The sequence below is a fragment of the Salvelinus sp. IW2-2015 genome, linkage group LG36 (genome assembly GCF_002910315.2).
Source record: "Salvelinus sp. IW2-2015 linkage group LG36, ASM291031v2, whole genome shotgun sequence".
Lineage (NCBI taxonomy): Eukaryota > Metazoa > Chordata > Actinopteri > Salmoniformes > Salmonidae > Salvelinus > Salvelinus sp. IW2-2015.
In genome coordinates, this window is record NC_036875.1 from 15492243 (window position 1) to 15519316 (window position 27074).

Below are 27074 nucleotides of genomic sequence, written 5' to 3' on the forward strand. Positions count from 1 at the left end.
ACAGTACACACTACATACATTTGACAAAAACACGCACCCCTACGCACATGCATACATGCATACACGCACACGCACACGCACACACACACACACACGCACACGCACACACACAACACACACACACAACAACACACACACACACACACACACACACACACACACCACATACAAACACACACACACACACAACACACATATATTTTCTTACTCTACCATGTTTAGTCACATGTTACATGTTTAGTCACTTTGCTGTATGATGCATCTTTGTGTTGTCCCCTCCCTTTCCTAGTCATTAGCCAAATGAGAAGATCAGATGGATGATCATGACCATTGGTTCTTCTCTGTATGATGGATTGGCGTTGTCTCTCAGTGTAATGTCGTTATCATAATCAGTTAAACGGTCATATGCCGAGATTCCATAATGGCAAGATAGGAGGGGAATTATTATGTAACATTATGGAGATGGTTTTAAGAAAGCACTAAGCAGTTTATATGCACCCACACATGCACACATGCACACAATGCGCACGCACGCACGGCACACGCACACACACACCACACACACACACACACAACACCAAACACACACAACCAACACACACACACCCCATACAACAACCACACACACACACACACACACAGCCTTACTGTTTTGTTGACGTTATACTTCCAATGCCCCCTACTGGATTTCTCTAGACATTACAGGTCAATGGCCCTATCATAATGCTGCTTTAGACTTATAACACTGTTTTCAGGTACATTTCTTTTTCCTCATCAGTTGAATGCACCTGATTATAATAACATGACAAGGCTGAAAGTTAGCAGATTGTGGCCTCCAAGGACAATCTTGGCACAATTGCTGTACAGTTAAGACATGCAGAAATGCTGTTGAGTCAAGTCCACCACCAGAGGGTAGCAGAACAACAAATATGCTGCTTCTACAGGCCATCCTACCAAACGACCTCTCCTTACCCACCGTACTGCAGCAAACAGACTGACCACCCACATAGGTATTTGACGGTGCAGAGACTACTTGAATAAAATTGATTATAAACATGAATTTAATCTGTGCTCAGAAAGGTTACTTTCCACATGTACAGTTCAAAAGTTTTGGGTCACTTAGAAATGTCCTTGTTTTTGAAAGAAAAGCATATTTTTATGTCCATTAAAATAACATAATATAGATCAGAAATACAGTGTAGACATTGTTAATGTTGTATATGACTATTGTAGCTGGAAACTGCAGATTTTTTATGGAATATCTACATAGGCGTACAGACACCCATTATCAGCAATCATCACTCCTGTGTTCCAATGGCACGTTGTGTTAGTTAGTATCTGGAGCATCACCGTTTGTGGGTTCGATTACAAGCTCAAATGGCTAGAAACAAAGTACTTTCTTCTGAAACTCGTCAGTCTATTCTTGTTCTGAGAAATGAAGGCTATTCCATGCGAGAAATTGCAAAGAAACTGAAGATCTCGTAAAACACTGTGTACTACTCCCTTCACAGAACAGCGCAAACTGGCTCTAACCAGAATAGAAAGAGGAATGGGAGGCCCCGGTGCACAACTGGGCAAGAGGACAAGTACATTAGAGTGTCTAGTTTGAGAAACAGACGCCTCACAAGTCCTCAACTGGCAGCTTCATTAAATAGTACCCGCAAAACACCAGTCTCAACGTCAACAGTGAAGAGGCGACTCGGGGATGCTGGCCTTCTAGGCAGAAATGGTCTGATGAAACCAAGATTGAGCTCTTTGGCCTGAATGCCAAGCGTCACGTCTGAAGGAAACCTGGCACCATCCCTAAGGTGAAGCACGGTGGTGGCAGCATCATGCTGTGGGGATGTTTTTCAGTGGCAGGGACTGGGAGATTAGTTATGATCTAGGGAAAGATGAGCGGAGCAAAGTACAGAGAGATCCTTGATGAAAACCTGCTCCAGAGCGATCAGGACTTTAGACTGAGACTAAGGTTCACCTTCCAACAGGACAACGACCCTAATCACACAGGCAAGACAATGCAGGAGAGGCTTCGGGACAAGTCTCTGAATGTCCTTGAATGGCCCAGCCAGAGCCCAGACATGAACCTAAAAAAACCATCTCTGGAGAGACCTGAAAATAGGTGTGCAGCGACGATCCCCATCCAGCTGACAGAGAATGCGAGGATCTGCAGAGAAGAACGTGAGAAACTCCCCAAATACAGGTGTGCCAAGCTTGTTATACCCAAGAATATTCTAGGCTCTAATCGCTGCCAAAGGTGCTTCAACAAGTACTGAGTAAAGGGTCGGAATACTTACATAAATGTGATATTTCAGTTTTTGTTTCTCAATAAATTTGAAAAACAATCTACAAACATGTTTTTGTTTGTCATTATGGGGTATTGTGTGTAAATTGATGGAAAAACAATTAATCAAGTTTAGAGTAAGGCTGTAATGTAATTTGAGAGAAATACGTTTTTTTGTGCGTATGAAACATTTCTGGGATCTTTTATTTCATGAAACAGCAACACTTTCCATGTTGAGTTTATATTTTTGTTCAGTGTAGTTAATAGTTAACAAACATATTGTATAGAGAATGCGCCTTTACCTCATGGCTCCAACGTGAGCTGTGCTATAAACATCAAATAAGGGATTGATAGTGAACTATGCAGACTACATTGGCTAGTTTGAGAACCATGGTACAATCTCTGTTTTTTTTGCAACACTCCCATTTCATTACTGAAATAACACTCTCTGCACAACACTTGTATAAGACGCAGCCCCTTCGACAGACTGGAATATGTATCAAAGGAAACGGCTGGTTAAACAAACCAGTTTTGATATACCCTATACTCTGGAAATTCATATAGAAAATCTAGTTATGGAAACAAATGTTCTGGACTTTCCTATTCTACAAAAATCTCCCCACAGCCAACTCCCATCCACCACATGGTTTGGGGGAGATATTCTTCTCAGGATATGACCTATTCCCCTCGAAATCTCCTCACGGGAAGAAACACCTCGGTCAGTCAAAACCTAACACCTGAGTTAACAAGAACAAAGGGGTGGCCAGCCAACGTGGGACTGTTGACCGATGATACTGTAGGTGTGTAGAGGACGGAGCAGTAAGACTCAGAACAGAAGAATGGTGGAGGTAGGGGTATGACATAGGAATGTTTGTACATGCAGACAAAACTATGCATGCTCGAGGTCTTCACGGGTCCAACAGACCCAAAGTTCCGAGACTCGACTCGGTACCCGAGCGGGCCCGTGTCCTAAATTCTGGCTTTTTGTCTCAGATCTGGGTCATAATTGCCACGAGTCTCGGTTATGTGCAATTAAAATGTACCGACTGGACCCATCCTCTGTTATTATTTTCCAGAATATGTAACACTTAATTTAATACTGCAATACACTGTGTACAAAACATGAATATAACGAGTGCGCTAAGAGTCGGGACGCAAGTTTAGGGAGTGAGCGTTTTAATAAAATAAACATAATACATAACAGGAACCACGAACAACCCACAGACAAGAAACAGAAACAGAAACCATAATGCCTGGGGAAGGAATCAAAGGGAGTGACATATATAGGTAAGGTAATCAGGGAGGTGATGGAGTCCAGGTGAGTCTAATGACACGCGGGTGCAACAATGGTGACAGGTGTGCGCCATAACGAGCAGCCTGGTGACCTAGAGGCCAGAGAGGGAGCACACATGACAATTAATGACACCTTCTCTTTCCATGAAATAGACTGACCAGGTAAATCCAGGTGAAAGCTATGATCCCTTCTTGATGTCACTTGTTAAATCCACTTCAATCAGTGTAGACGAAGAGGACGAGACATATTAAAGAAGGATTTTTAAGCCTTGAGACAATTGATTCATGTATTTAGTACATGTGTGACATTCAGAGGGTGAATGGGCAAGTTTCCCGTGTGTTTCAAGAATGGTCCACCACCAAAAGTCTATCCAGCCAGTGGTGTAAAGTACTTAAGGAGAAAATACATAAAAGTACTGCTTAAGTAGTTTTTTTGGGTATCTGTATTTTACTTTACTATTGACAACTTTTACTTTTACTTCACTACATTCCTAAGGAAAATAATGTATGTTTTACTCCATACATTTTCCCTGACACCCAAACATACTTTTGAATGCTTATAGCATGACAGGAAAACAGTCCAATTCATGCACTTCTCAAGAGAACATCCCTGGTCATCCCTACTGCCTCTGGTCTGGCGGACTCACTAAACACAAAATGCTTCATTTGTAAATTAAGTCTGAGTGTTGGAGTGTGCCCCTGGCTATCCGTAAATGAAATAAACAAGAAAATCGTGCCGTCTGGTTTGCTTAATATAAAGAATGTGAAATTATTTATACTTTTACTTTTACTTTTGATACTTAAGTATATTTGAGCAACTACATTTACTTTTGATACTTAAGTATATTTAAAACCAAATAGTTTTAGACTTTTACTCAAGTAGTATTTTGTTGGATGACTTTCACTTTTACTTGATTCGTTTTCTGTTAAGGTAACTTTACTTTTACTCAAGTATGACATTTGGGTACTTTTTTCACCACTGCATCCAGCCAACTCAACTGTCGGAAGCATTGGAGTCAACATGCCCAATGAATTGAGGCGGTTCTTAGGCCAAAAGGGGGGGTGCAACTCAATATTAGGAAGGTGTCTTTAATGTTTTGTACACTCAGTGTATAATAACCTGTTCGTATTTTCCCTATAAACAGTGATTTGACTTAGGCCTGCTGTTGATATTACCCTAATAAAGTTACAAAACTTTTGTGAAGGTTTGGTGTGGTATGGCTATTATTCGGCTTAGCTAAGACCTCGTAACACACACACACACACACACACACACACACACACACACACACACACACACACACACACACACACACACACACANNNNCACACACGTGCACACACAAATACACACACGCTTCCATAACACCCCATCACACTCACCTGTCACCCCAGTTAGTCACACTGTAAAACAGAAATTGTCCAGTAAGTTACTGCAATTTATTTTACAGTACAGCTACTCTAATCCATTTTATGGTAATCAATTTTATGGTACCCAAAATTTTACTGTAATATAATTTACATTATAAACTGGGTGGTTCAAGCTCTGAATGCTGATTGGCTGACAGCCGTTGTATATCAGACCGTATGCTATGGGTATGACAAAACATGCTAGCAGATACCCATAGACTTCCAATCATTCCGCTAAAGCTAGTTAGCATGGGATTGTGAAACTAGTGATGTTACGTTTGATACTGGAGCTCCAAGGTATGCGTTGAAATAGCTAAGCAGCTAACTTCGAAACAGTGTGCTGATGTGTGTATCCCTTTATCAGAAGTACTTCATCAGTGACGTCCGAATCTTCATTTCATTACGTGCTTTTTCTCGCAAAATTCGAGACCCCACTGGTTTTGCCGTTGTTTCGGTGCTTTCTTCGAATCCAAGCTTCTTTCAGACTTCGACCTCTACTGGACACGTACTTACAAATATTATTATTATTATAATATTATATTTTGTACATGTCGTTTCACCTGACCAGTAGCTTAGCAGGTAGAGTAGGACACTCTGGAACATTCAGGAATGTGAGGGTATGAGGTCCAATTCCATTGAAATTGTTTTATGTTAAAACACACTTTCTGACTTCCGCCGAAGTCGGTCCCTCTCCTTGTTCGGGCGGCGTTCGGCGGTCGACATCACTGGTCTTCTAGCCATCGCCGATCCACCTTTCATTTTCCATTTGTTTTGTCTTGTCTTCCCACACACCTGGTTTCAATTACACCATTACATGTTGTGTATTTAACCCTCTGTTTCCCCCCATGTCCTTGTCCAGAATTGTTTATTTGTAAGTGCTTGTGCACGTTATGCTGGTGTGCAACGGGTTTTGTACCTATTGTATTGTTTATTCTGTTTACGGGGATTTTATTATTAAAATACGCCGCTGTAACACAGTTTTCGCTCTCCTGCGCCTGACTTCTCTGCCGCCAGTACGCACCCCTTACAGTACTGTTCAAATAATTTATTTTATTTCGTATAGTATAAGCTTCTGTCTTAAGCATCCTAGATAATGCCATAGATTCCATAAAATAAAATAAAACTAGTAAAGCATTAAATACACACACACATTGCACAAGATTACTTCGACCTTTAAAGTAATCTTGGTATTCCAACTGATTATAAATTAATAAAGCTGACGATTGATTCACTGCAGCGCCAAAGAATTTTGATTAAAAAAAAAAAATCTGATAATCACACGCTGCTTTTTATTGCTGACTGGCAGATGTCACGAATATCCATTGTGAACAGATAATGAAGCTCTGAGTAATGAACCGTTTTCTGGCATAATTTGGTAAATGTGTCGAAGCCTTCAGAAAGCCTTGGTTTCCAAACACTATGCGAAACTACCTCTAACTTCCTTCATACTGGACACAGTGACATAAAACTGGTATCTACAAGTTTATCTGACTCTGGGGAAGTAGATAAAAGGCCATAATCATAAAGTATCCCTTTAAAATGGTACAGTACTCTCACTAACAGGTGCAACAAATACGGCAAGCATTTAAATAGGTTAATGAGACAGCGATTCTTTCTCCTCCTACAATATTTTTCCACAATGCACCATCATTTACAGTATGCTGCAGTGAATATATACCACAAACAGTGATACAATACATTATTGTTTAAATGTTTTGATAATAAAATCAGAAATTGCTAATAGTGAATATTAAATTATACATTACAGCATACCAACGGATAGTTGTTTTTTTACTTGCACTTTATGCCTTAACAAAGCTTCTAAACTGAAAGTGACTCCAGGGCAAAACATGTCAAAAGGACATGGCTAGCCACTCAACCATTAAAGGTTAGAGACTGGCTGCCACTGATCTGTTTCCTATACAGTATAAATGTAATTGTTGGGGAATTACTACCACGTATCCCTTCTATTGGTAGAGCACTCTCACTAACGAGTGCAACACATATGGCCTCTTGTGAAACAAGTCTCAAAGTATGTTAATGAGTGTGACACAACAATACCATGCACCCACTAGTGTTCAAAGGGTTTATAGAATTCCTCTGATACAGTATATTACTGTATCCGGTGGGGTTACAGCATTCTCACTCATGGGTACAACAAACACCTTAAAATATGTTAATGAGCCAGAGACTATTTCCCTGCCTACACAATTTTCCCACAATGCTTCATAATTAATACTGTAAAACCCATTTTGCTGTGAAAATACAGAAAGGTCTTACAGTGTGCTGTAACACAAATGTACTGTATTTTACTGTGGATTCTACGGTAGTCTACTGTATTCAGTTTATGCAGTATCATACTATCAGTAATACAGTAAATTACTGATAAAATTACAAAAACTGCTAACAGTGCAGCAGTGCGTGTGGCTGGTTTGTTTGTATGGTTACTCGGCATGTCAGCAGCACAAACAGCAGGAGGTAAACATTTACTCTGGTAGATACACTGCTGCCCCGGTGAGGGATGGTGGTTCGGAAACTTGTGCAGCTGTGGTATGCTAAGCACATATTTTGTGCCTAAGTATTAAAGGTCAAAGTAATCTTGTGCAAAGTGTGCGTGTATTTAAGTACATGCATGTGAGTGTGTTTCTGTGTCTGTCATAGTGTACAGTAATGGGCAGAGCAGGGTGTTTACATGTACATATGTGGGTGTGTATGTTTGTGTGTCTAGTGTCTGTAACAGTCTACTATAGGGGGCAGGACAGTACATGGTACATGGTGTGTGTGTGTATTTAGTTCATTTGTGTATAAGTACTATAAGTGTGAGAAAAGGACTGTGTGTGTGTATTGTATGTGCCCTATAGGGTCTGTGTGTGTGTATGAGAGAGGAAATAGCCCAGCCCTGCTCTCTTGATTGTGCGCTCTCTCTCTCTCTCTCTCTCTCTCTCTCTCTCTCTCTCTCTCTCTCTCTCTCTAGCCGGGCTTAGCCCATCCCTTTGGGAGACCTGACCCATTACAAAGGACCCGGGTGAGGAAATAGCCCTAGCCCCATTCCCTCCCTCCCTCCTAAAGAGCATTCCTCAAGCCATGAGTCAGATAGGAACCAGCCCCTCAATGCTCCTCATCATCACTTCCATGTGGACCAACACCCAACTCCCATTGCTTGCTAACAGCTATCCTATATCCATCCTCTTCCCCTCTTTCTTTATTTTCTTGCGTATTCTCGCATTTTCTTTTACTTTCTCTCCCTTCTTTCTTTGCTAGTCACTCTTTTCTTTCACCTCCCTGGTTTTGGACCTCCGTCTCTGTGTCCTCTTCTAATCCATCTTTCCTTTGTCTTCTCCACTGCCTCCTCTCCTTTTCTATCCCATCATATCTCAATGTATCTCCTCTACTCGGGCCTCCTCTCCCGCCTCTCATCTCTACCCACAACTCTATCCCTCATCTTCATCCCTTCTTAACCCTCTCCTTCGTTTCCCTTGTTTCTTTAATTCTCCCCTGTTTACACTGCAGCGCTGTAACTTCCTAACAAGGCAAAAGCCTCACCGGGCCCTTCTGAGCTGGCCACCTTCACACCCAATATGGAAGTCCTCCCCTCTCTGTCTTTCACTCTTCCCCAGGGGAGTATGCTTACTCAGGGATCACGTGCTGGGAACAGAGCTGGTCAGTGTATCTGCACCGTGTGATGAGGTGGGAGGAGCATAGATTGGTGGTATTCCAGAGACAAATATAGTGTAGTGTTTTCTCTTTTTGATAGTACATGAGTTGAGCTTTTGCTCAATCTCTTGTGTGCTATACTTCAGCAATAAGGCACAAGAGGCCGCGCTATATCAAGAATATAGTCACATGTAAATGGAGTTGTTCTTACCGACGCGTAAAGGTGAATTACTTTTAGTATTTAAACAGTGCCATGCTCTTTGACTGGATAAAATAAGTCCATTGTGCTGGACCCTGGGAACCAGCGTCTCCTCTGGGTTGGAGCATCATGGTGTTGGTTTTCACTCTGCCACACTCCTCCCAATAAGGCCTTTAATTAAAGACTTAAAGTGGCTCTCAAATGTTACCCCCTCATGTGCAAATGTAGTCTGACGTGCCTAAATATAAACAAAATTCTATGAACTAATTAGATGGTTGGGCTATTTATATTCATTCAGATTTACTTGTGAGGTAAACATTATCTCGTAGTATTTTTTTTGAAGTAAGATAAAGTGAATGCCCCAGTCCTGAGCACTGATGATAATTGTAATCCTGTGAGTCATATATTGTACACACACGACCCACTGGTATGGGATAATATGGTCTAAAATGAGTATGGTTAGTGTAATTTGGAGTATGGTGCATCTCTTTCCAGCTTGGATGATTCTCCCCCTGTAGTTAGAACCAAACCCAGACAAGCATCTCAGCTCTCAGACCCCCAGGCCCTGCACATACTCCAAATTAGACTAGTAATACTAATTTCTCAGGGCCTGCACAACTCTCTCCAGGCCCTGCACATCTACCATAATCAAACTCCAAGGTTAGCACAGGAGGCCACATGCTAACAAAAACATCCCGTGAAGCCCCCCTCCCTCTCCTCTGCTTCCAACTTGATAGGAACCCCATTTCACACAATGAGGGGAGGGGCCGTCTTTAATCTTCAAATCAATGACTTAAAGGAATAGTTTGGGATTTTGGCAATGAGGCCCTTTATCTAGTTCCCCAGAGTCAGATGAACTAGTGGATACCATTTTGAAGGAAGTTAGTATGAAGGAAGTTAGGGATAGTTTCGCGAGCCAATGCCAACAAGGGTTAGTGCAATGACTGGAAGTCTGCATGCTAGCTGTTCCCACAGACTCCCAGTCATTGCGCTAACTCTAGTTAGCAACTTCCTTCAAACGACACGCAGAAACATACAAATGGTATCCACAAATTCATTTGACTTTGGGGAAGTAGGAAAAGGGTCTCATTGCCAAAATCCCGAACTACCCCTGTAAGGGCTAATCATAGTAAATATTACACTCACATATAAAAATGTGGCTTGCGGCGAGATTCAGGAAGAATCACATATTACATAAGGTGTGGTGGGGTTCCAGAGAAAGCATAGACTTTTCATACTTGAGTTGGAAAGCGTCCGCTTGAGCCCCCTGAATGGCCTTTTGATTTTCAAACCTTTGACGGGATCATCTGTGGCTGACAATTTATGACCTGCTGGGCCAGGTGCTTTCCCCTGTTGACCCCCCATTTGTAGAAATAGCAGGGGATCATAGAGAGGGAAGGAGGGAGGGAATGAGGGAGAGAGAGAGAGAAACAGCACATAGCTAGCAGGCCACTGTTGTGAGATCCTGAATGGTCCAACTCCCGCCTAACRTACTGTCTTTCGGGTATCCAATTTGGATGTAACTCATCTTCCCACTCCCTCACCATTTTGTCGACTTTCATTTGCACTTGTACTTGCATGCCTATTTTCATTACCTCTTCCAATTCCTTTTCCCGGGATTTTACTCTTAAACTCATAGTCATAAATTGGTTTTACACTCCAAAAGAACCCTTCCAGTCTTTCTGCTCTTGGGGTTCTCTCTTATATCAACTACTCAAAGCTGAGTAAGGTGGAATGATGTGCAGACCCAAGACACCCAAGACCCCATCCACAGTGTATGACCCATGTCTCTGATACAATGCCAAAAGCCCAAGAGCACCAAACCTCAGACCCCAGTACTGGGCAGCATCAGTCTTTAACAGCCAATAATATTTGACTGAACATAGAGTAAACATGTTGAGGAACTTGGACGAGGCCCTAGCGTTCCAATACTCTCTTTTAATTTACTCAATGTCACGTTTCATTACGCTGAGCAATGTTTAAATTTAATTTCAAATTTCTAGGAAATGTAAACTAACTGAACTTCTGTTTTTTTCCTGTCTTCTAGTGTGCCGGCTGACTTGCCACAAGAAATGTGAAATAAAGGTAAGAGCAACAGCTTTTCTCATCTTCCAGGCAATGCACACATAGACATTTCAACACTCTTATGTTGCGTCAACACAATAGGAATGCAGTCTTGTTAGACAGCTTCGGCTTTTAGATGTACTATAGGTTGTCATAAACTGTCATTCCGACTTATGCCATCACATCGCACGACAGCCTTATGTAGGCTTTGTGACAGAACATTCCAAGTGTAACTGTACGAAGACTATTATCCTCCGTTGGCGCTTAGTGCTCTGGTGAGCTCTACTCTCTCTCTCTCCACCAAAGCCAAGCAGAGCTTATTAGAAGGAAATGTTCTGTTGATGAGGCGGATGGGGCCTCGCCTGGAACAGTGTTCCTGCACTCCGAACATCGGAGGAATCTGAAAACAACTGCAAGCTGTCCCAGTATGTGTTTGATTTGGCTGAACCCTTGCATGTTCGAGATCACCCCCTTCTAAAAATGAACCCCTCGCTGCATTGTCTACTGGCTTGTTACATGATGGACTTGTTTTTGAAGCAGGGGCACATAGAAGAAGATGGGACGGAGTGGAGGAAAGGGAAAGAGAAAGGCAGGGAGGGAGGGCTTGGTGTGGGGACTTTAGACTTATAGCACCCACCCTCCTCAATGCGCACACACACACACACACATGCACACAGGCACAAACACACCCAGACCATACATCACCGCCCTTCATCTGGCAGCCATTACTGAAATGGTCCGGAGCTGCCAGCTCTACCCACTACCCTACTCCAGCTCGGACTGACAGGAAATACCAGGGGTGCAAAGCGGCCTGGCAAGGGGGGCAAAGGGTGCCAATGGTTTACCAGTCAGTCTCATAGGAGTGGTGAAGACAAATTAGCACAAGCTAAAGCGCAATGCATCTGGTGGATGATTGTCTAATTCAATGTAAAAGAAAACAAAACAATGTTTGTCTGAAGTCGAAAAAGAAAGAAAATTCACACGAGCACCACAATGCCTACTCCACACATGCTCTACCAAGGGTGTCTAGCATACAGTTTTGACCAACTCAGATAAATGATTAAATACATAAGTAAATAAATAGCCGCCCATTGTTTTGAGGGAAAGTTCTGAAGCAGTAAGTAATGACCAGCCCATGTGACCTCTTATCTCCACGGTCTGATGGTTCTTAAAATGACAACAAACTGTATTTCAATCAACACTCCCCGCAACAAATACACACACGTCCTGTTTTCACATCACATTCATGACCCCACGACTAATCTGACGTTAGTAATAAGATTGAAACCAATAAAATGAGTTGGGGGGGGGCATACTGTATAAAGCCTGAAATAACAAAAGATGAAATAGTGTTCTCTCTTGTTGGTGTTGTTGTTGGAGTTCTTTGCTAGGAAGAAATGTGTTTGGGAATTCTGTGAAGCCAAGGTTGATTTGTGAAGACGGGTCCGGAACGCAGATGCTCTTTCTTCATTAAATTGTGATGACAGTACGATTCAAAATACTCCCAATCAGCAAACATGGAAAAAAATGGACAAACCTCCCTTTTCTCTAATCATAGAAATGTTCCCTCTGCAATTATCCTTGGCAGCTTGCAATTCACTTTTAGCCTTGACATGAAAAGGTTTTAATGTAATAAATGATAGTTGATAAAGACTAGCTTGATCGCTATCAGCAGTCAATCAAGCTAGCATGGCCTGAGGACATGAGTTAATTATTAATTAATAATTTCCAACCAAAGAAGTGAAGTTAAGATGGTCCCATTGCCCCCCATGCTCCGTTTTGATTCATATGTGATCTTGTACTTTTGGAATCCAAGTGGTGGTAATAAATCACTCATGCGGAGACAGTTTCCACACTGAGTTTCCACGCTACAGGGCTAAATCTCCACATCCATATTTAGATAAGACGTACACGTACTCCCTGCATAACCTCCGCTACTAAAAACAAATGGTCAGACTGAGTGTAACAACAGTATGTTTCGGTGACTGTGTATGTGTCTGGGTGTGTGTTTTCTGTTTCTGTGAGAGAGAGAGAGAGAGAGAGAGAGGAAGAGCATGCACATTTAAAGTGTGCGAGTGAGTATGTCGGGAGCATTTGGAGATAGGGAAAGGGAGAGAGTGGAAAGATTAATAGAGGCAGCAGAAACAGCAGATGGAGATTTGTGGGATGAGGACTTGTGGGAGAGGATTGTCATTCCACTGTTACCCATGGGAAACAGAGTTTTATCCAAACCAACGTGAGGTGTCACTTCGATGTTTGTGTATATTTTGCTGTCTGGTGCCAAGTAGATGGAGAAGCGAAGTCATATCTGTGTACAGGTGCTGTTTGCTCTGTGCTGTCATGTCATTGACTAGCAAAATACCAGTGACAAATTAACCTTTCCACTACCCTTTACGCCACACCTCCATGTTCTCCTTGTTAACACTATTCTGGGGGTCTTTGGGCCTGCTCAGTATAGATAGAATCTCAGTCCCGTCACAGAAAGGAAGAGCCAGTCTGTGTGGGACTCTCCCACTCCACCGCTGTGAGAACAGTTCAGAAAGGTAAAACCTAGGGCCTCTACATAGCTCTTAATCAGACATAATACAGCCTGTCCCTTCCCACAGACTGTAGATTGAGTGGCAATGTGGAGTACTGACGGTGTCTGCTATGAAGTCAATGGTACCTTTTGAGCTGAGTGATCAACAAAAGTTTCTATACTAGGGTTTATGGGTGGAGGGACCTTCATTGGTTGGTGGGTTTTGATGGCAGACTAGATTGGTGTACTACCAGCTTTAGAGTGTCTATTTTGGTCGCTATCTATCTTGCTTATTTAATATTTTTATTTCAGCTTTATGTGTGTTAACTCCGCAACACAGATTCTAGCTGTCGGAGGTGACACCATCAGTAATTGTATCTACTGTAATAAATATAGCTGTTCAGTAACGGTTCAGTGCTACTGCCTTGGACTCAGCTAAAGCCAGTTTCAGCCAAGTCTCGGGGGCTAGTCTGTGGGTTGGACCTGATGTTAATTCCAAAGGCGAGCAAAATGAAGTGTACGTCTCCAGTGCATCGTAAATATAGGTGAATGGGGTTAAGAGGGAAAGCACAATTATTCATTAGGCTCTGGCGAGAGTGTGTATCCAACGAACAATTATCGACTCCCAAAACGTTTCTACAAGGTCGTAATAACRTTATCACACAACCAAATGGGAAGCAGATGAAAACATTTTGTGGGAAGTTTTCTTTTTTTCGATGGGTGGGGTTGAGTAGGGTTGAGGGTATTACTCCGTCCATACCCAGACAGGAGGTTCATAAAAAGCATTAGGCGGCCGTTGGCGGGAGCCAAAAATGTTAGAGTGAACCGCTATCGGACGTGCCAGAGAAATGTGTGTAGATTAGAAACTCAAAGGGGCTTACATCCAGCCAGAGTCGTCAGACTTAATTACTGTTTGTGGAATCAGTCACTGCCTGGCTAAATCCTTCCTCTGTAAATGTTTTCGATTGTCAGTTTGATTTTACAAGATGGCCCATGTGCAAGAAAAGAGGACTTTAAAAAGCCTGAGAAAAATCCTAAATGGAGCTCTGTGTAGTAGCAGTCTGCACACTGTACATAAGCCATGGCAAAAKAATTGTTCTTTGAACAAACATTCATGATTCAAGTCTGATTCTGCCACTCCATTTTTTCCTTCACCAAACATGTTGTCAGTTGACTATAGTCCTTGCCAAAATGCTCTGGCAATTAAATTACTTGTTGCATTATTTGAAGTTGAGCCAATTTCCAGAGAACATTGGAGACTTTCATAGGAGTTAGTCTGGGATTGAAAGGAGCACCAACCAGGCCAGAGATACAGCTACTGGCATAAAGTGTGTTTTTGGAAGGAAATKAGTAGGCAGGACTGAGAAAGCAGAGTGCGAGAACACAAATACACACTAACTAATCACCCCTCCTACATTTTAGCAGACGCTCTCATCCATAGCGACTTACAGGAGCAATTAGGGTTAAGTGCCTTGCTCAAGGGCACATCGCCAGATTATCATCTTTGGGATTTGAACGAGCAACCTTTTAGTTACTGGTAGGCTACCTGTTAGGCTAGGTTACCAACCTACCTCCTACCTACTTAACTCCTACCTATTATTTCTTTCTTCCTTCCACAGTGATGAAGTATGTTTTCATTTTCCCCTGCCTCCCCTACAATTCCCTCACCATCCATCTCTATTTTTTTAACCTCAAAAGAAAAGCATGTTTTTGTTTGGACTGGACAGCCATTTTGGGCACTTTTGGAAGGCTGTTTTTGCTACTCCTCGCTCCGTTTCCCTTGGCCAGATAGGTCCAGGCATGAGAGCTAGTTTAATTATATTACCCGCTGATAATGTGAGAGTTATGGCCATGTTGTTTATTGTTTTTGCCACTGGACGAGCTGCAGTTCAGCCATCTTGTTTAGCTAAATGTAGTGGTAGCTTGGATGACTGTGGTGTTAGCCGAATGCTCCCACCATGTATCAAGCTTTTTGTGTTGTTATAGTCAATAACACTCCCCTCCTCTTGCTACTGGAACTACCATTGGCCAACTTCAGCATTCAATGTTCAGTTGTGGACACTGGGCACAGAAGACAATGCTTTGCCAGAATACGCAATAGCCCGTCTTTAGCCCAGAAAAATAGCAACTGGAGTCATCTTGTGTGTAATCCTTGTAGTCTTAGATCTAGGTGTAGTCTCATGATGACATGGAACCTTTGTCATGGCTAGGTGTGGCCCAGAGTTGAACATACAGTACATCAATGACTGAAACCCAGTTGGTTTGGCCCAAACATTGGCAGTTGCCATGTGCTGTCCACATGCTTTTTCCATTGTGAGTCAAAAGGAAGAGAAAAAAACATGAAGACTGTCCCTGAATATTTTCCAATTTCATGATTCAGATGTGTATTCATAATAGCATAATGGTCTATTCAGCATTTTTCTCTGTTTTGGTGGTAATTTAATAAAAAACACAAATTGGCGTGAGAACAATGACTGTTCGTTATTTCTCTTTATTTACTGTCTCTACCTTTTTGACACATCCAGGCACCTGTTTATACACGTAAGCTCAGAGACACGTCTTTGGTATGGTGGTTTGGTTGCTTTAGCTGGCCCAGCTTTCTACTCACCTGAAGGGAACAGAAGTCTGATTTATATGTCTGTGTCTAGCTGTCTCAACTTCACTGCTAGCTAACTTCCACTGCTGACAAAGCTAGGTGCATGTATATAATCTAGATAGCCCCTGTGTTTTCAGTTGATATCGAAAAATGTTGAGTAAGAAAACACCCCAAATTAGTAGGAGCTCCTTCAAGTGAATTAGTGCAGTGTATATTTTAGTAGGGTGAGGCTGAGAGTGTCCTAAAATATATACTGTACATACGTACAGTACATTTAGATTCAGATTTAGATTCAGCCCCACCAGTATTTAGTTGGAGAGAGATGTGTATCTCATCCTCTCTGAGGTAAGTTTTTGGAACACAACCCCAGCAGAGTCTGTCTTGTCCTTCCTTAATCTCTTGTTCCGTCTTGCTTAACCTTACTTACCTCCCGCACCAGCAGCTGTCAAGATCATTTGGCATGTGCTTGCTTACCTCAGATACGATACTTTGCCATTGGAGGCTGATTTATCGCGCAGAGGGTAATTGGAAAGCTGTGTCGTTGTTGCAGAGGACGATGGAAGCTTTTTCATTATCTTAGATTTTGGCCAGAGTAAGAGTTTGGCATGGAAGAAGAATGGGCACGAGGGATTTTCTGCTTAGAATGGCAAAGAGAAATGCGTAAGAGGAAATGTGCCAGAGGATGTTCTGCTTCTCATTCCTCTTTTCGACCCACCCTAGTTCTCTGCTTCTGCCCCCATTTCAGTTTCCAAGTTCAGTTAAAAAAACATAGTTTCTTCTTTATTCCTCAGTGCTAGTCACCCAAACCCAAGAAGTCCTATGAAACAGCTTTGGAACCAAGTCTCACACATCCCATCATCTCATTCCCATTTTCAAACCCCAGCCCCACACCCATGCCACACTCTCTACTTGTGTTCTTTGACCGTTTAACACCCAAAAATCAGATCAAATCAAAATGATCTATGTTAGTCGGTAACACATGAAAACAATGGTTTTAGAAGCAGGGCCTTTTTCCTCATCTCAGGGTGTGTTTATTCACACTGCAGACAATACTGTACAGAACTAGGATCTTCATTTGAACCAGTTAGCTACAGAAGGAAAATAATCCTGCAGCAATTATTAGTATGTGGATTATAATTAATGGACATTTTTGTAGGGGTTGATACATTTTTCATAAGCTGTTTTAAACCTCAAATACACTACAGGTTTAAAAAGTTTTGGATTGCAGGAAAGTTCTCCTGCATCAGGGAGATCAAATGCAGATCCTACATCTGTACTCTCCACTCARACAAAGACCATATCATCGGATAGATATGATGTACCGTTGTAATAAGTCTTCATTCCTCTTAGGTAACAGTGAGTTGAAAGACAAACAGTCCAACATCTCAACTGGGTCGACCCCCATCTCGCTTCGAGTGTGAGCCCATGCCTTCAAGTCCAAAAGCTGTTGGTGGAATCCTTCGAGGAACAGCTCTGAGAACTTCCTTCCTTTTGTATGATTGAGACTGCACTCACTTGGGATGGAGTGAAGGAAGGGATGGAGGAGGGAGTGGGGGGGGTTGGGGGTGATGGGTGGTAATCTAATCTCCCGCAGAGAAAACCTGATACCCAGGAAATGGGTGTGGAAGTTGCTATCCATGTGGGATGTGGGCGGCACTGCGAGYCGGTGAAGGGGAAGAGCAGAAAGGAGAAGGGTATATATTTTGTGAATGCATTTGGTCTTTGCCACAAGATCAGCAAGTTGAGTGATCTGTTCAAGTGACCAGCCATCTACATCAGGCGTTATCAGTCTTTATATCAAATCAACAATCTGGTACAGTCTTAAAGATCATTTAATTATAAGTCATGGGATTGGGCGTCATTCTTGCCCCTGCCCAGTGATGTCCTGTTCATTCCAAAGGAAACAAAAGAACACAGCAACACATTGGCCATGGGATCAGTCATATGGACAGGGTTTGGTGATTCTTATTGAGTTATGAAGAGATGCTTTAATGGGTATTACGGTTGTATTTGATATCTGACCGCCTGTTGTTTTGAAGACTCAACTGTAGGTTCAATTTTAATCAGGTGTGTTAGTGCTGGGTTAGAACAAAAATGTGCACCACCTGGCAGATCCCTAGTAATGGAATCAGAACCACTGTGCTAGTGGACGTGTCACTGTGTTAGGGTTCAAATAACTTTCACTGCCTACAGTGCTGGCAGGGCCTTGTAACACATGTGGAGAATGATTGCACATAGAACGTGTGTCCTTTCAAGTCAACTGTACGCCAAGACGAAATACATATGTTGAGTTGTTCTCCTCACTCCTCTCCTCTGTCTTTTCCGGTGCTGAGTTGTAGCGCATGGCTGCGTCTTTTCTAAGTGAATGCGCCACGTGCATAGATACAGGAGAGAAGACAAACAGAAACGCCCAACCTTTGGCAAGATGGAGTAATCAAGAGTCTCTGGAAAGAATGCAAAGAGGCCAAGTGAGTAAGAGTATGAATGGGGGAGAGAGAAGAAGAGAGAACAAAAAGAAAGACAGAGACAGAAGTATGATGAAAGATGGGATAACCTGACCATGAATTGATACCGATTGATGCTGATTRAATACTGAATGTGTATACCTATCAAAGCCTGACTAAAGATGAGTTATATCTGATCCCCTCTCACTTACGCAACCATCCTGCGACAATTCATTCAACCAGGCCTGAATAATGTACAATGTAGCCCTGGTGTTGACATTCACTTGCTGTGACACGCTAGCGTTGCCTGTGCGTTGTTCTGATGTTCCACGGGGGGACTGGTGTTGATGTTGAGAAACCCTGAGTCAGCCTCAGGAGACTCTGCCTTAGAACAGAGACAGCTGTGTCCTGTGTCCTCGCCCAGAAACTCTCTCCATCACTCTGTCTGCCATCATGTTCTGAGCGGTCAGGCATGCCGGTCAGCTWACTACAGCTGATCCGCCACTGGTAGATCATAGAGCTCTGTGTTGCACAAGCATTGCGGCAATTGCTCTGCCAATGTGACCTAACTTTTTAGTGCCCTCACCTGTATACTGTATTTTTAATTGTTTTATTTATTTCACCTTTATTTAACCAGGTAGGCCAGTTGAGAACAAGTTCTTATTTACAACTGCGACCTGGCCAAGATAAAGCAAAGCAGTGTGACACAAACAACACAGAGTTACACATGGGATAAACAAACGTACTGTCAATAACACAATTGAAAAAATATATATACAGTGTGTGCAAATGTAGTAAAATTAGGGAGGTAAGGCAATAAATAGGCCATAGTGGCGAAAAAATTACAATTTAGCATTAACACTGGAGTGATAGATGCGCAGAAGATGATGTGCAAGTAGAGATACTGGGATACTGGGGTGCAAAGGAGCAAAATAATAAATAACAATATGGGGATGAGGTAGTTRGGTGGGCTATTTACAGATGGGCTGTGTACAGGTGCAATGATTGGTAAGCTGCTCTGACAGCTGATGCTTAAAGTTAGTGAGGGGGATATAAGTCTCCAGCTTCATTGATTTTTGCAATTTGTTCCTGTCATTGGCAGCAGAGAACTGGAAGGAAAGGCGGCCAAAGCAGGAGTTGGCTTTGGTGATGACCAGTGAAATATACCTGCTGGAGCTCATGCTACGGGTGGGTGCTGCTATGGTGACCAGTGAGCTGAGATAAGGCGGGGCTTTACCTAGCAAAGACTTATAGATGACCTGGAGCCAGTAGTTTTGGCGACAAATATGAAGCGAGGGCCAGCCAACGAGAGCATACAGGTCGCAGTGGTGGGTAGTATATGGGGCTTTGGTGACAAAATGGATGGCACTGTGATAGACTACATCCAATTTGCTGAGTAGAGTGTTGGAGGCTATTTTGTAAATGACATCGCCGAAGTCGAGGATCGGTAGGATAGTCAGTTTTACGAGGGTATGTTTASCTTCGTAAGTGAAGGATGCTTTGTTGCGAGATGGGAAGCCGATTCTAGATTTAATTTTGGATTGGAGATGCTTAATGTGAGTCTGGAAGGAGAGTTTACAGTCTAACCAGACACCTAGGTATTTGTAGTTGTCCACATATTCTAAGTCAGAACCGTCCAGAGTAGTGATGCTAGACGGGCGGGCGGGTGCAGGCAGCGATCGGTTGAAGAGCATGTATTTAGTTTTATTTGCATTGAAGAGCAGTTGGAGGCCACAGAAGGAGTGTTGTATGGCATTGAAGCTCATCTGGAGTTTTGTTAACACAGTGTCCAAAGAAGGGCCAGAAGTATACCGAATGGTATCGTCTGCGTAGAGGTGGATCAGAGAATCACCAGCAGCAAGAGCGACTTCATTGATATATACAGAGAAAAGAGTTGGCCCGAGAATTTAACCTGTGCACCCCCATAGAGACTGCCAGAGGTCCAGACAACAGGCCCTCTGGTTTGACACACTGAACTCAATCTGAGAAGTAGGTGGTGAACCAGGCGAGGCAGTCATTTGAGAAACCAAGGCTATTGAGTCTGCCGATAAGAATGCGGTGATTGACAGAGTCGAAAGCCTTGGCCAGGTCGATGAAGACGAGGTACGGTCGGGAATCGAAATCATCGGTGATCTGTTTGAGAACTTGGCTTTCGAAGACTTTAGAAAGGCAGGGTAGGGTGATATAGGTCTGTAAAAGTTTGGGTCTAGAGTGTCTCCCCCTTTGGAGCTGGGGATGACCTCGGCAGCATTCCAGTCTTTAGGGATATCAGACGATACGAAAGAGAGGTTGAACAGCCTAGTAATAGGGCTTGCAACAATKGCAGCGGATAATTTTAGAAAGAGAGGGTCCAGATTGTCTAGCCCAGCTGATTTGTATGGGTTCAGATTTTGCAGCTCTTTCAGAACATTAGCTATCTGGATTTGGGTGAAGGAGAAGTGGGGGAGGATTGGGCAAGTTGCTGTGGGGGGTGCAGAGCGTTTGGCCGGGTTAGGGGTAGCCAGGTGGAAAGCATGGCCAGCCGTAGAWAAATGCTAATTGAAATTCTCGAATATCGTCGATTTATCGGTGGTGACAATGTTTCCTAGCCTCAGTGCAGTGGGCAGCTGGGAGGAGGTGCTCTTATTCTCCATGGAAATTACAGTGTCCCAGAACTTTTTGGAGTTTGTGCTACAGGTTGCACATTTCTGTTTGAAAAAGCTAGCCTTTGCTTTCCTAACTGCCTGTGTATATTGGTTCCTAATTTCCCTGAAAAGTCGCATATCGCGGTGGCTATTGGATGCTAATGCAGTACGTCACAGGATGTTTTTGTGCTGGTCAAGGGCAGTCAAGTCTGGAGTGAACCAAGGGCTGTATCTGTTCTTAGTTCTACATTTTTTGAATGGGGCATGCTTATTTAAGATGGTGAGGAAAGCACATTTAAAGAATAACCAGGCATCCTCTACTGACGGAATGAGGTCAATATCCTTCCATGATACCCGGGCCAGGWCAATTAGAAAGGCRTGCTARCTGAAGTGTTTTAGATGATGTTTGACAATGATGAGGGGTGGTCGTTTGACCGGGGACCCATTATGGACGCAGGCAATGAGGCAGTGATCGCTGAGATCCTGGTTGAAGACAGCAGAGGTGTATTTAGAGGGCAGGTTGGTCAGGATGATATCTATGAGGGTGCTCGTGTTTACGGATTTAGGGTTGTACCTGGTAGGTTCCTTGATAATTTGTGTGAGATTGAGGGCATCTAGCTTAAATTGTAGGACGGCTGGGGTGTTAAGCATATCCCAGGTTAGGTCACCTAACAGTACAAACTCTGAAGATGAATGGGGGGCAACTAATTCACATATGGTGTCCAGGGCCCAGTTGGGGGTTGAGGGGGGTCTATAACAAGCGGCAAGAGACTTATTTCTGGAAAGGTGGATTTGTAAAAGTAGAAGCTCAAACTGTTTGGGCACAGACCTGGATAGCATGACAGAACTCTGCAGACTATCTCTGCAGTAGATTGCAACTCCGCCCCCTTTGKCAGTTCTATCTTGGCAGAAAATGTTGTAGTTGGGGATGGAAATGTCAGAATTTTTGGTGGCCTTCCTAAGCCAGGATTCAGACACGGCTAGGACATCAGGGTTGGCGGAGTGTGCTAAAGCAGTGAATAAAACAAACTTAGGGAGGATGGCTTCTGATGTTAACATGCATGAAACCAAGGCTTTTACGGTTACGGAAGTCAACAAATGATAGCGCCTGGGGAATAAAATTGGAACGGGTKTCTACAGGGCATGGGTTATCCTCTACATCCCCAGAGGAACAGAGGAGGAGTAGGACGAGGGTACGGCTAAAGGCTATAAGAACTGGTCGTCTAGTGCATTGGGAACAGAGAATCAAACAAGCAGATTTATGGGCGTGAATGCTGTGTCGGTTCAGGGCATAATGTACAGACAATGGTATGGTAGGATGTGAGTACAGTGGAGGTAAACCTAGGCGTTGAGTCACGATGAGAGAGGTTTCATCTCTGGAGGCACTAGTTAAGCCAGGTGAGGTCTCCACATGTGTGGGGTGGGACAAAAGAGCTATCTAAGGCAAGTTGAGTGGGACTGAGGGCTCTACAGTGAAATAAAACATTAAGAACTAGCCAAGACAGCAGTAGACAAGGCATATTGACATTAGAGAAAGGCATAAAGCAATCAGAGGTGTTGATCAGGAGAGCTAAGACAACAACAGGTAAATGGCAATGAATGGGCAGAGTGGGTCAGTTAGGTACATACAGGACCTGAGTTCGAGGCTGGGGCCGACAGGTAAACAAAATGAGGTACCGTGTTATTGAAACAGTCCAGGGGGCATCAGCTGTGTAGCCGAGTGATCATAGGGTCAAAAGAGCAGCAATAGGTGAGTCTGGGTGCTGTTCGGTACTCACTACTACGCTATTCAAGCAGGGGACACAGCGTTCAGAAAGCTAGCGGGCCGGGGATAGCAGATCGTTCTTCGGTGACATCGTAACAGAATAGCCTGTTGAGACCWCATCGGGCGATCACGTCGGCAGTCCAGTCGTGATGGATCTGCGGGGTTCCGTGTCAACAATAAATGGTCCAGGCCAATTGGCAAAAGAGGATTTGTAGCCCTAGAATTAGCTGGTATATGGGCCTAGCTTGAGKCTAGCTCAAGGCTAACTGGTGCTTGCTTCGGGACAGAGGCGTTAGCTAACAGTAGCCACTAGTAGTTTGCAGCTAGCTAGCTGAGATGATCCGGTGTAATGATTCGGAGMGGCAGGAATCCGGTGATGTGGTAGAGAGAAGCAGTCCGATATGCTCTGGGTGGATATTGCGCTGTGCAGACTGGCAGGTATTGTCCGAGCTAAGGCTGGCTGGTGACCGAACCTAAGGTGAAGACCGCTAGCCGTGGCTAACAAAGACTAGTAGCTAGTTAGCTGGCTAGCTTCTGATGGAGATTCCAGTTATAAGGAATAAAATAGCAGATCCGTACCACATTGGGTGAGGCGGGTTGCAGGAAAGTATATTTAGTTTGTAGATAGAAAGTGAGAATAAGATATATACAAAAAAACTGGCTATTTACATGGGATACGACACGGGATAAGACAAAGACAAACACACGCGTCCRACTGCTACGCCATCTTGGAGAAATATGTATGTGTGCATTGTCCAGGGGGTCGTCAATAAAAGACAGCAAATAGACACATTTCCATTTGACAATGAAAAAATATATATTCAATTGTATTCTATTATCTTTCACCCAATCAGTTCAATCCACAAACCCCACATTATTGTTATGATAGTGTCAAAAAAAGGTCTGGTGATGTGTAGCAAGATGTTCTGGTGATGTGTAGCAAGATGTTCTGGTGATGTGTAGCACGATGTTCTGGTGATGTGTAGCAACGTGTTCTGGTGATGTGTAGCAACATGTTCTGGTGATGTGTAGCAAGATGTTCTGGTGATGTGTAGCAACATGNTGGTGATGTGTAGCAACATGTTCTGGTGATGTGTAGCAACATGTTCTGGTGATGTGTAGCAACATGTTCTGGTGATGTGTAGCAACATGTTCTGGTGATGTGTAGCAAGATGTTCTGGTGATGTGTAGCAACGTGTTCTGGTGATGTGTAGCAACGTGTTCTGGTGATGTGTAGCAACGTGTTCTGGTGATGTGTAGCAAGATGTTCTGGTGATGTGTAGCAACATGTTCTGGTGATTTGTAGCAACGTGTTCTGGTGATGTGTAGCAACGTGTTCTGGTGATGTGTAGCAACATGTTCTATGGTCTTAGTTTCCTAATATAAACATAATCTGTTTAGTCTAGTCAAGTCATTCTGTTTCTATATGTTTCCTCTCGCTGGCATTCCCGGAATGCAAAGCTGTGGGATGCACATCTTTATTCCATTTTGCTCCGGCAGGCGTCTGTTTGCTCATACCTTCACACCACAAGCACACTGGTATTTTCTTCCCTGATGCGGTACTGTACTGTACCTCTCCCATCAGGCACCTCCCTCCCTGACGGTGAGTCCTGGCAGTGTCAGCGCTGATTACAGGCAGCTACAAGGGGATAATACAGCTAATAAAAACCAGGACACAGGAAATATGCCAGACCCATAACATATTAGCACTTAACTCAGGCATATTCTCACACACACTGCACATACCTCACCAAGATACTGAACACACCTATGAATAGCCTTCACACACATTCACACTCCTTAAAAACCAGGGAAGTTCCCAGACCCATTGAGTCTCGTCCGTTCATTTACTTTACTGTACATGATGGTATTTGCTAGCTAGCTGACGTAAACCACCATGTTGTTTTGTTGCTAATACAACAAGCATTGTGTCCTCCCCCCACCCACTCACCCACCCATCAACCCACCCTTCCTTCCTTCCTTCCTACTCCTTGTCATTAATTGTGGATTAAACAACACACACAGAACAGGCATCTGGTGAACACAACTGCAGGGACGAACTCCTAGCCTAGGTGTTACTTTGAAAGTGCTGCCATGTAATTATTCCGACCCAACTTCAAAGAAGATGGTCAATCTTTCCATGCGGAACATAGTGTAATTGTGTGTTACAAAATGTCTGCCATATAAGCATAAGTGGTAGCGTACTTGTTGAAAGTCGACTACTGTTTGTTGTAGTTGTCAAATATACTCTTGAGGTTATGGAAATATGATGTCATTGTTATTGTCAGAGGATATGACAGCTACTACAACATAACGATGTTTAACATATTACTGTTATGTGTAGACTCACCGCTTTGGACATTGTGGTTCTTTGCCTATACTATGCTTATTATTTATTTAGCCTGAAGGCTTCAAAGCCCACACCAGTAGAAATCCACTTTTTCGAGCTGAAAGACGATGGCCAGAGCTTACCCATGATGTTGCTCAACAATTTAAGTCAATAGTTATAATTTTTGTCAAGTATGATATATTTGGTCTTGAAGTGACAAATCTGAAGTGTGCACTTTGTGCAATTCCGTGTGAATGCGGTGTCTTGTCCTGTGATATGATATCCTAATTCTTTTCAGCCTACATTTGTTTCATTTCAGGGTTTTATTTGAGTGTTACCATCCACCGGCATGGCATTGTTTATTAATCATGAAAAAAAGGAACCTGCACACTGCTCTTGCTAGTATTTGTCTTTTCTTTCATGTTATTTAGTTGTTATAATGCATCTGCAACAAAGCTTTTTGAATATTGTTTATTAATTAGAACAGCAGCAAAGTTATTCCTCTTTGCGACTGACATGATCCAAACAGCCTTGGTTGCCTGAGACATGGAGCAAATTAAAATAGGGGGTGCTTTTTTTATCATAAAATTATCATAATCCCATTGGATAATCAGTCAATTTTCACTTATTTCTTGTTAAGAATATATATCTGACCATTTTATAAATGGTATAATTGCGTGATATGATTGAATTTTGGTGATCCCGCTCCCCCCTTTCGCCCCAAGATAAATGGTTTTGACCACTAAAGTTTTGCTTCACTACATGCTCCACTGCTTTGATTGGTGTATGTTATAGTTACGTGTCATTTGCGGTGTGCATGATCATGATCATTGTTACCTCTCATTTAATCCTGCATGGGTTGGCTTGGCTTTGCTGTACCATGACCGAAACCTACCAACAGCTTACCTACCAAAGGTTGCACCTGGTCCATTACAATGTAGAAAAAAGCATATCAGCTATCTTTGAATAGTTATCCATATTACCGGAGATTCATTTTATTATTTCAAACTATTTCTATGGCGGATTCGCATCTGCAATGTACAGAAGATGCCAAAACTTTGGAGATAACAATAGATGACAAAGTCAAAACCCAGCAGCAACAGATAACATTAGCTAGCTAGATAAGATTAGCAAGATAGCTATCTAGCTAGCTAGATAAGGTTAGCATGCTAGCTAGCTACGTCGACTACTGTCAGTGCCGTAATTTCCTTGTAGAAATTACCACACCCAATTTCTGAATAAGTAGTCTTCGTCATTCGTCTGAGGTGAAACCTTAACGTGGATTTCCTCTCTAGGACAGGAAATGACGGTGAAATAGTGGCGTCATTTTCCTCTGGGAGGGTGGGGGGGTGCTTTAAAGTTTATTTGTATTCAATGCTACCTTAATCTGTAGATAATTGTCACTAATTTTATTTAGATTTTTGACTAGATTTCATGAAAAAGCACTATATTAAATGTAAATCACGATGTTTAGTAGCTGAAAGTCTTTAGTTGTTTCCATATGAAACTGAATCATAGTATCAATAGATCACTCGAACACAAAGGACTAAACCAGGGGTGACAAACTCATTTTGCCTAGAGGTCGCATTCGATTTTCAATGAGGTCTGTGGGGATGCACTGAAAATGTGTAACATTTCCTCTGCGTCACAATTTCCCCAAAATAATCCTCTATCCATCATTTTTTGAATTTTCTATGCTCCCTGATGGTCTATCTTTCATTTAGGACGATTATTAGCGAGCTGGATACAGTAAACAACATCTGTATGAATGTAGGTCCATTATTATTACTGCACAGTCTCTATTTTAGTCATTTGTAAGACCCTCAAGGACTAAACTATTGTTTCAGGGGATATTGGAGCTTTTCTGAAGCTTCTCAGTTCTGGTATGTGGTGGTGT

The 27074-nt window shown here is 42.8% G+C and overlaps 1 protein-coding gene across 1 annotated transcript in view; it reads left to right on the forward strand.

Moving 5' to 3' along the window:
- The window catches only part of tns1b (tensin 1b), a 215572-nt gene that overhangs the window by 56044 nt on the left and 132454 nt on the right, over positions 1 to 27074 (forward strand). Inside the window, exon 3 of the mRNA XM_070437656.1 lies at positions 10885 to 10922. Coding sequence (XP_070293757.1) covers positions 10885 to 10922 — 38 coding nt within the window. The remainder of the gene's footprint in view (positions 1 to 10884; positions 10923 to 27074) is intronic.